Source organism: Cryptomeria japonica, chromosome 8, assembly GCF_030272615.1.
Source record: "Cryptomeria japonica chromosome 8, Sugi_1.0, whole genome shotgun sequence".
Taxonomy (NCBI): domain Eukaryota; kingdom Viridiplantae; phylum Streptophyta; class Pinopsida; order Cupressales; family Cupressaceae; genus Cryptomeria; species Cryptomeria japonica.
Window position 1 is genome coordinate 594,054,666 of NC_081412.1, and position 10,476 is coordinate 594,065,141.

The 10,476-nt window shown below is 34.0% G+C and overlaps 1 protein-coding gene and 1 long non-coding RNA gene across 3 annotated transcripts; both read right to left on the minus strand.

Annotated features, from left to right (window-relative positions):
• Nucleotides 1–981: 981 nt before the first annotated feature.
• LOC131037906 (AP2-like ethylene-responsive transcription factor AIL5) lies at nt 982–3,202 on the minus strand. The gene is made up of 7 exons (XM_057970151.2): nt 3,091–3,202; nt 2,884–2,892; nt 2,691–2,779; nt 2,354–2,427; nt 1,872–1,922; nt 1,639–1,712; nt 982–1,488 (listed from the first exon to the last, which is right to left on the minus strand). The coding sequence occupies exons 1-7, from the start codon at nt 3,200–3,202 to the stop codon at nt 1,007–1,009; spliced, it is 891 nt and encodes a 296-aa protein (XP_057826134.1). The 3' UTR covers nt 982–1,006.
• A 65-nt stretch (nt 3,203–3,267) lies between these two features.
• On the minus strand, nt 3,268–5,745 carry LOC131037932 (uncharacterized). 2 transcript variants are annotated; one of them, XR_009104341.1, is made up of 4 exons: nt 5,625–5,745; nt 5,393–5,443; nt 3,435–3,519; nt 3,268–3,344 (listed from the first exon to the last, which is right to left on the minus strand). It is a non-coding gene; the product is annotated as an uncharacterized LOC131037932 (long non-coding RNA). The 2 variants fall into 2 exon arrangements; XR_009104340.1 differs by lacking the exon at nt 5,625–5,745 and having other exon boundaries at nt 5,393–5,529.
• Nucleotides 5,746–10,476: the final 4,731 nt, after the last annotated feature.

Sequence of the window (10,476 nt, forward strand, 5' to 3'; positions counted from 1 at the left end):
GAAGTGGCCCTTTCTCCTATGGAGGTTGGTGGTTGGGAGTGGTCGGGTTTCTGCTTGCTACAAGAGTCTCTAAAGATGAAGTTTTGCCTTCTTTCTATTCCTATCGAGGTGGATCTCTTTCCTATTGAGGTGGGAAGTTGGTGGGAGAAGGTCTTTTGGGTGATGATGTTGCTCAAGCTGCTGGTTGAGGCCACCTGCCATTACTTACATGATCAGGGCTGGGTTTTTTTTAACCATGCTTTCCAATTTTTTGGAGGTTTGAGGGAGCCTCTTAAAACCCTCCTTGTGTATGTCATGAAGGTTATGGGAGCCTTGTAAAACCCTTGTTTTTGTGTTAGGGACACTTTGTGTCCAGTTTGTGGCTTGGCTGCTGGTTGGCTGATGATCTTTTCTTTTACTCTAGTCCTCTCAAAACCTGTTTACCCTTAATCAAAAACATATCTAAAAATATATTCATTAAGAAAAGATACATGTATTATTAAAAATAAATTAGACCATATTGTATCTTTATATAAAACACACTGTAAAAAGAAGTCACAACAATCCATGAGAGATGTTGTCTTTTAAGAGATATTGTCTTTTAAGGACCAGCCCTGAGTAGATGAAGGAAATTGCAAGAAAAACTTTGTTTTACTTGAATGTTAAACTTGAAAAATTAAAACGACATAAGGTTCAGCAGAAGTCGTCATAAGACAAATATAAAATGGAATCAAAGTTTTTTTAAGATTATCCATTGTAAATCAGATACAGATCTTCAAAATGTGAAAAACATGATAAATAAGTTTTAAAGCTTCAGAAGACAAATTTAAACAGCACACTCTAATCTTTGAGAGTGAGATAGTTGAAATTCTATTTGAAGATGCAAAAATTTTGACATCTAGAATGATAAAATAAGTTCACAAAACATATTTAAATAACACATTCAAAACTTTGATGTGAGACATTTAGAATCCTATTGAAAGATAACCCTTTGATGTGAGACATTTAGAATCCTATTGAAAGATAACTAAGATTTTGACATCCTTGTATCATTCCAGATATTGAACATAATAGGACGTTGACATGCTGCTTCTGTAACACTAAGCCCACTTTCTGAAACCGGAAGAGAGGGTGTTTTCCAGTTGGTATCAGGCATTACGTTCTCATGACCAGCTCTCACTACACCTGAGGACTGCCCAGGGAAGCAGAATGTGGAGGTACCCAAAGAGAGTATGTTTTCAAGAGCTGGTGCATGCCCATTAATGGCTGTGGGTGCAGTACAATCTGTGCAGGAAGGTACATTCCCAGTGCTTTCCACATTAATAGTTGTAGTTTGGAAGCCACCATTAGATTCCTTATCTTCTAATTCAACTCTCCTTCCTACAGGTGGTGTGTATTCCATGATGGCTTCCATATCGTATCTGTTTCTGTCAAAGTTTGTAATAGCGTTTTCACCTTTAAATTTAATCGCAGCAATGTCATAAGCCTCAGCTGCCTCTTCCTGGTTGGCTGTGAGTTCAAAAAAGAATCATTAGCCTTTGAATCTGGTTTGATTGTTGGACGCATTTACAAGGAATTAAGGAATTATAGTTCAATTTACTGGACAAGCATTTATTAGAAGCATTATTATAAAAGAAAAAATGAGTAAGATGTGCTCACTGAACGTTCCCAGATACAAATATTTCCCATCAACCCCGCCCAACCTAGCCTGCCACCTTCCATCTCGAAGAGATCTGCCAAGCCATATAATGGATTTGTAGAGCTACATTAGATCAATGCTGGCTTTTATGTCTGTCAGCTTATCTCATTGAAATATAAATTATTTTTATCTTTTCATATTAATGTTCAAGATAGGATTACAAATTCATTGAAGTAAATTATTAAATCCAAACCTTGTCACTCCGCGGTAGGGTGACTTCCTCATAGAAAAGCCAGTGCTGCTCCTGAAAAATTGACATTTGGTAAGGGTTTGAGGAAAAAAACACATACACGTTCAAATTCCAAAGCAATATATATATAATATTACGAATTAAAAGAAATTATTATTAATAATTCATACTAATATCATGAACTACAAAAATTATATATTTATATTCTAGAATATACAAACATAAATTCAAAAAATTGAAAATCAATTCACATCAATATCATAAACTTCAAAAATTATATGTCTAAGCGCTAGAATTTATAAACATAAATCCAATTAAACATTATGACAGGTCACCATGAAGCTGTCTGTGACCTATTAGAGATTTTTTTTCCAAGTTGAAGTAATTTTTATTACTCGAGAAAACAATTATGACACTCACTGATATCTTTCTACACATATCTGTCTAACCCCTGTCGATGCATAGATGGGAGGAAACCTAATTACCTCCTTAAAAATTCAATGTATCCTTCCTTTGACATGTTTTTCATCTCTTCCAACTCTCTCTCATAGGTATTTATCTGCTCTTGATACAGAAGGTATTAAAAATTTAGTAAAAAGGGTTTTTGAAACTCTTATAGCAAAGCGTAAATAGATAAGACTAACACCAGTTGTGGCTGAATTATAACACAACCATGAGCACTTTATGTCGAAAAGCCAAATTTTAAACAATTTTAGCATGCAGACATTTTATAAGGGGAAGCAAATGCTCGCCAAAGGCATTTTCCTAGAGAAATAGAATATCAGCAAATAGAATAGCTTTGAACTTCTAGAAAATTCATACCGGAAAGTTTGTTAGAGCTGCTGGACCACAACACCTGAGAGCTGCCAGATCATAAGCTCTGGCAGCGCTCTCTTCATGCTCATAGACACCTACAGTGAACAGTTCAATTTTTAATCTGGAACTTAAAAAATGCTATGAATTCTTGAATTACTTAAACCACCTGTATAACAAACTGATAAAAGTATCTGCTTACCGAGATATACTGGAGAATCCAATCATTATCAAGAATTCATGGATAAGACAATTAAATTCATCTAATTAGTATCCAAATGAGAATAAACCTACTTGTTCAATAGCTGCCTTTAAAAACAAATTGTTTGAAATCTCAAATACAGACAATAAAAGATAATATATTGGAGACCTTATTTCAATCCATGACACCTAGTTATGAAATTCTTACACATCCTTAAAAGAAGACCGTCAAAGAAATCTCTGAGATTTTGTCTCAAAGCATTGAACATACAAAAACAACCTTCTAAATTTACCTGATTTTGATAGGCGCTAGAGCCCATTTTGACCTGTAGAAATAAAGCTGTCCAATTGATAACTAATTACAGTATAAATTCATAAAACTAACCTGGTTTACCCTTGCGGTTGCTAGTCTCTTTGGTTTTATCCCAGAGTTGGGCTTGATATCTCCCTGTCACTCTATGCCTATATTGAGTCCCACATACTCTCTCTTAGAACTAGCCCTTTGTTTGGAATATATAAATATACATGAAAAATATATATAGGTATCAATACTTAGTAACGCCACGGTAGACTGAACTGTTGGCCGAAGAACTGGAGGCCAGGGTTTCGAGATCCATCAAGCTCTTCTCGTAATTTTCTGCAAATGGATACGAATTTAACATTAGAATCCATAGTTTAGTGACTCTCAACAAGTCCGGTACATACAAATTGTAAATACTGATATTATATCTTCCTTTCCATCACTGTTATCATTAACAGCGATCTTGAACCATGATGGTTCCAGTTCCAAATATAGACATAAGTTGAATGGTCTCATCTAGAAAAATTATCTCTCATCTACCATAACGTACCTTAAGAGTTTTGTTAGATAATTATTCAGATCTGAATAACTTGTATTATTATTTAATGGTTACCATGCACTGCAATAAATTTATTTAATCATTATCATCAAACAATCTGTCAACATATTTTGATATAGTTCAATGTCCTAAATAACATTTTAGGATATTACTTGTAAGATTGTTTTGAAACAAAATATACCTATTATCTTTCATATAAGCATAATCTGTAAAATGGATCAACCTTTAAATGCAAAATATGTTGACATTACCATCTTTATTCAGGCCTAGTCCCTCAACTATATCTGAAACTAGAAATAATATTGAAAATGAATATAAATCACATTTGAAAAACCTTGTAAAGCAAATTAAGAACATGATTAGTAAATAATATATATGAGATATGACGGTGCGTCCCGTGGGAACCCGGGTCCTCGGGGGACTGCTTTGTCATCAGAGATGGATATGGAAAGCTGGCTCTATGATGCGGATTTTGGCGCACTTATGGAGAGGCTTAAACTCTGTCAGGAGAAACAAATATCAAATATTGACATAGAAGGCGATTCCTTAAATATCATAAGGGTTATTTCCACAAGTACGGCCCCTGGATGGAAAACAAAAATGTGGGTTGATGGCATTGGAGACAAACTTAAGAAAATAGAAGACTACACTGTAAGACACGTACATATACAGAGAAGCGAATACAATGGCAGATTTTCTGTCAAATTATGCTATCGATCAGAAGGAAGGGGCCATCATCTCTGAGACATTAGGTCCTGGCGTGGATTGGACGAACTTGATGTATAGGAGAAACAGTTTACATGGGTATGACGAATGTGGGGGCTTATGAGTTCTAGAGACATAGGAGATTTGAAGGTTGTAAATGGGAGCAGCACCCATATGGGCAGATAGAGCGTTCGCTAGAGGCGGTTTGCCATCGGACCCGCTCTCTACTCTCTGTTGTAAATATGATGTAATTTTCTTTCTGTTATAAATGAAATGGAGCTACCTCTATGGTAGCATTTGTCTCATATATATATATATATATGAGATATGATTTAAGATTAATTTGAAAATAAGGAACAATGTAAGATGGGAAGAATAAAATATAAGAAAAAAAAGGATATAAATAAGATGGGTTTTAATATAAGGAGTTTTTTTGTGCTTTCTGGTGCTTGGCTGTGTGATGCGTGAGGCTGTTTGGTTGCTCTCTGGTTTTGCTGTTTTGTGACGGTTCAGAGCCCTTTCCCTGCTAAAGTAATAAAAACATATTGATATCTAGGTAAAAGATTAAGTAAAGTTAGTATTATAAAATCTTTTTAAAATACAATAAAATTGATGGGTTATGCAGATCAGAATATTTTGAGAGAGACTCAAAATTAAATCTACATGAAACAATATTTAAAATATCATTTTTCTTTAAGATTTGCAGATTTAGTATCTTTGAAATAAATCATGTTCCCATTAGATAAAACAAGACCTAAGTTACATAACAACCAGTAAGCTATGACCAGGGTTTGCACCCAACAACCAGACCAGTTAACAAAAAGGAACTAGGACCAACTAGAACCCACAAACAATTAACAAAATAAACTAAGCTAAACTAGAAACTAAAGGACACCAAAACTCAACAATGCCCACATAAGATAAGAACAAGAACAGATGGTCTACCTGGTGGAGGTTTTTCAGCTTGCTAGTCCAAGAAAACCACCTCTACTTTCTCTGAAAAATACAATATTTTGTCCTTTAGTCCAAGAGATAGCAGGGGACTCCAGAGTAGCCTTGAATATAGATTCAAAGCAATATTTTGCTACAATTCTTTAGAAAAAAAGCATTCAACTTTAGTACCTTTCACAGCAATAATATTTAAAAAACTGTTTTTAAAGGTTTGCAAATTTATTACCTTTTGAAGCAATAATGTTTCACTGCAACTTTTCAGAAAAAAAAAGCATTCAAATTTAATTCATTTCAAAACAATAATGTTTAACTGCAACTCTTCAAAAAAACCCTAGCAGATCTAGGTTAATCAGCTTTATTATAAATATATGCTTAGTCTTTTCTCTCTCTTCAAAACAATCGAAATGCGATGTCATGTTAGGGTAGATCGAACGTAAATAATGTCTTTTTTTATTATTGTGGAGATGTATATTGATTTAGATGCACAATCTTCAAAATCATGCTATATTAGGGGGAATGTGTGTAGATGGGTTTAGGGTAGATTGGTGGTTTACAATACCTTATTTATAATAGTTGAGATGTATATAAATTGACATGGAGAATCCAAAAAATCTTGTTATGTTATTGGGAATGTGTATAATAATGATACAATATTGATAGGGTAGATTGGAGGTGTATAATGCCTTCTTTGTAATAGTACAGATGTATATAAATCAAGATACACAATTATTAAAATCTTTTTATATTATCAAGAAGGGGTATAATAATGATGCATTATGGGTGTGGGTAAACTAAAAAGTGTAGATAGTTTTAGGTTAGATTGGAGATATACAATTCCTTTTTCATAATAGTAGACATGTATATAAATCTAGATGCCTAATTTTCAAAATCATGTTATATTACAGGGAATGCGTATAATAATGAAAGGTTATTGGTGTAGAATATAATGTGTAGATAGTTTTTGCAAATACTATTTTTGAGATAAAAGGTACCTATTAAATTTATAAAATATATTAGTCAATATCAATTTTACAATAACACATGCGCATATATATCAAAGTTTGTAATTATAATTAATAGATATTTTGTTGTTACTATTTTAGTTATACTATTAATTCTGTTTAGTTTTTTAAATTATTTATGTAATGAATTATTATTTTATATTTTCTTATATCAAATTTGTGACTTATTTGTATGCATTAATAAGATCAAACCACTAACCCTAGATCTAAAAAATTGATTGAACATAGCATTGAAGAATCTATCAAACATGAAAATACTAATGAAATCAAATAAATTATACCTTTTACATGTCCAATAGGCTTGTCTTGGTTGTTCTCATTTCCTCCATGGCCTTGCATTAATGATGTTTCTCACAATTTTGTGTTGCACTTGCATAAGAGCTCAAAGAAGAATGCATGTAGTTATGATGATGTATGCTAGAATTATTTTGGTAGATTGTAGCTATGCTAAAGATCTATGTTATGAAAAATCAGTGGAGGAAGCCTCTTTATAGAGATCATCCTAGAAATAAAGGGTTTAGATTAAGAGGTTAAAAGTTGAATGGCTGAGATCACATAGATGAAAGAGAATCCATAGGATTTAAGGGTAGGTAAAGATGAAGGGAGGAGATTTAGAGGTGAGTTGACTTTGGAGAAAATACAAAGTGAATGAAAGGACAATTGACACTTGTCAATGTCACATGCCTACGAATTCAGATTATGATCCATGTGAACAAGTTGGAGGGCTAGGATTAAAGAGAAGAGGGTAATGAATTAGTTAAATCTATAAAATTATTTATTTAATTAAAAAAAGAAAGGCGATATAGATTAAATAAATTAAATATTTATTTAATTTAAGAGAGGAGGTGGGCTTAAATAAAAAATAAATATTTATTTAATTTAAAAGGAACAAGCTAAGAAATTAATCAAATAAATATAAATATCCATTTAATTAATAGTGGAAAAGGGTAATGAATTAATTAAATAAATAAATAATTTATTTAACTAATAAAAGACATTAGGATTAAATAATTAAATAAATAATAAATATTTATTTAATTAATAAAAGACATCAAGATTTAAAAATTAAATAAATAATTAAAAATTTAATTAGTAAAAGGATAATTTCAGGTGTCTACAATTTTGCCCTCTTTAAAATAATGCAACTTGTCATATTGTTTCAAAGAATAACGATTAACTAATACATGCTCCAGTTTGGAAGATGGTATGCCCCCTTGAGAGATTGGGTGAAAAATCAGAAAAAATGGTTCAAATAATCTCTCAAAATGAAGAGAAGGGTAAGCTAGGTGAAAACAAAAGGAAAATGTGAGTTATTTTGGCAAAAAATAGACCAATATTGTGTCATTAGGGTTGCAAGGGGGCATGGTGGGTTAGCATGGCCAATTAGGGTTTCGGCACCAATATATTGGAACTAAGAGACTCATTTGTTCTCATTTGGATCTATCACTTTCAGTGATTGAGCTCAGAGAAGAGCATAGCAATGGAGAAAAAGGAGTAGGAAAGATGAAAATAACATATGCATAAAACCATTGACTCAAGCAAGTGCAACGATATGAAAGACCAGAGGACGTAGGAGAGCCAATATGTACCTAGCGCTCTTCTTAATTTCATGCATTTAATGTGTCATAAATATTGCTACATGGTAGGTTCAGTACAAATGTGTTAGGATTTTTTAAGCATATCTATTGATTAAAAACATGTATTTATTTTGCAACTCCATATTTAGTAGTTCATTAATGCATATTTACATGCTAGCACATATCTACTAAGTGAAAATGTGTATTTGTCATGTTGATGCACATGTGAAATCTTTGTATGTTTCTAGCAATGTCTTGGCATATATTTTCTTAGAGCTACCTATGTTCTTGTAAAAGCATGGTTTTGTAATGCTAATGTGAGTTTTATAGTTAAAACTATATATTGATTTAAATAGCACAACTAATAAGATAAACTGCATAATTGATAGAATCAACAATTGACTAGCTAATCAAGGTTTTGCTAATGCAATAATTCATATGATTGTAGGTTGATTTGATGTCATTGAATTCACAAGAATAGTTTTCATGCACACAACAAATGTGATCATCATTGATTAAGGGCGATCATAAGGTCCTGGATTCAATCAATTTGTGGTATGTGACCTTGATACCTTGGATTAGAGAAAACCTAGGGATGTTGTTTGTCATGGCTAACAGGTGGCATAGCAATCATAGCTTATTATATCTATTGAGTTGGGAGGTTTTATCAATAGTAGAGGACATCTAGAGGATTTAGAGGATACCATTTGCAAGGGATTTGGTGCTATATGATCAACATGGGGGTGCAGATGCTCTACACCAGGCATGTGATGATGATGGCCTACTAATGAGGCAAGATGGGACAAATATATAGAGGGAGATGTTGTCATCTTTCCATATCTTCCCATCAGTTCTAGCAGGGTTTATTGGGGACTAAATTTGTCTCGACAAATAGTCGTATGGGTTTGAGATCGGGTGGGACCACACACTAGAGTGGATGATTATGGATGGGATTCACTTCGCTTAGGGTCCATGTCTACTAGCACATTTATACCGTGACCTTCATTAGTTTTCTCGCATGGGTTTCATGAGCTTATCATTAGGTGTGACACTACTCCATGTATGGGCTTATAAGTACAAAAATTTTGAGACTATCAAGCATGACGTTTTGAGGGGTAGGACAACCCTATGTACACATGTATAGCATGATCACTTCTCAACCTAAGATAGGAAAGATGGAGTACTAGAGACATGTTATTGATGACATCAATGCAACCAATTAGAGGCCATATCAAGATTACAAATAGAGGATGTCAAGCTTTCTTTTTATTTTTCAATACAGATGCCTCATTGGATTGATATAATACATTATTGAGAGACACCTACTAGATTGGGTATCTCAAAATTTTGGGAGGATACAAGGTAAACCTAGAGGACAAATAGAGTTCACATGGATAGTGTGTTAGATGCCCCAATGTGGCCCCACTCTTTCTTATTATATAGCCTTAGCATATTTTCAATCACTGCATTTGATAGCTTCAGATATGAAAAGGGACATAGCCAATGTGGGGATGACTCCCAAGTTTGAGTCTTGGTTTGAAGCACATTTGTTCCCATGGTTGATAGGCTCAAGAGAGATACATGCTTACATAGGGAATGAGGTGGATGATCTAGTGACTAGGAGACAACAAAGGAGGAGGGAACTAGTGGTACAATATGGGAGATGGTAAATATTGAAACCACTATGACCACATGGGGACAAGGAGGGGGGTCTTATGTTAGAGAATAGTGAGTGCAGATCTGAGACCAATCAGGTCCATAGGTGTAGGATCATGATTCAGAATGGATATAAGGATCGGGACAAGCAAAATATTAGGATATGCCCTAGAGACAAAGAGGAGGTGATGGTCAAAAAAGTGGATGTACAAGTGATAGCCTTACAAACTTAGATTCAAGATAGAGATGATTAGATTGGGATCCTATAGAGAGAGATATCTTCTCTAAGATGATAGCTATAGGAGGTCATGGATGAGAGAGATACCAAAATCCAATAATATAAGAGGGTAGAGGAGGTTATTTAAAATTATATGTAAGCACAATAGGGGGATGTAGCAGGGAGCATGGTGTTTGTCTTCCATACTAGGCAAGAGACTCACTATCGGTGATAGTTATATGAGTTAGTGGTACCTCTGAGACCTCTAAGATAGCGAGCAGGATGTTATCACTAGAGCTCTTGTGGGAGGTTGATGAGGAGGGCTTAGATGAACAACAAAGGGGTCAAGGGACCACTCCCTCCACTAGCAAGAGCAAAATGGTTAGTAGAAGGGATAGATTTAACAGAAGGGGATCCACCTTCACTACCAGGGATAGGAGGGGCATGGCCTTCTAGGGCTCAACAGGCTCTAAAACTAGTCAATTGGGAGAGAGAGAGTTCATCATAGATTATTCAGGCCCTTATGTAAAAAATTTGTATCATATAAATACCTATGAAATATAATTTTGGGGGTAAGGCCTTCTATAGCTTAGCAGATTCCAATTC

Coding starts and splice junctions, on each gene's coding strand:
- LOC131037906 (XM_057970151.2), bottom strand. CDS start 3,202: ATGGGCTCTAGCGCCTATCAAAATCAGGTAAATTTAGAAGGTTGTTTT. Junction 2,428..2,690: donor CAGCTCTAACAAACTTTCCG/GTATGAATTTTC, acceptor TATCAAGAGCAG/ATAAATACCTATGAGAGAGA. Junction 1,923..2,353: donor TACATTGAATTTTTAAGGAG/GTAATTAGGTTT, acceptor TCAATTTTTCAG/GAGCAGCACTGGCTTTTCTA.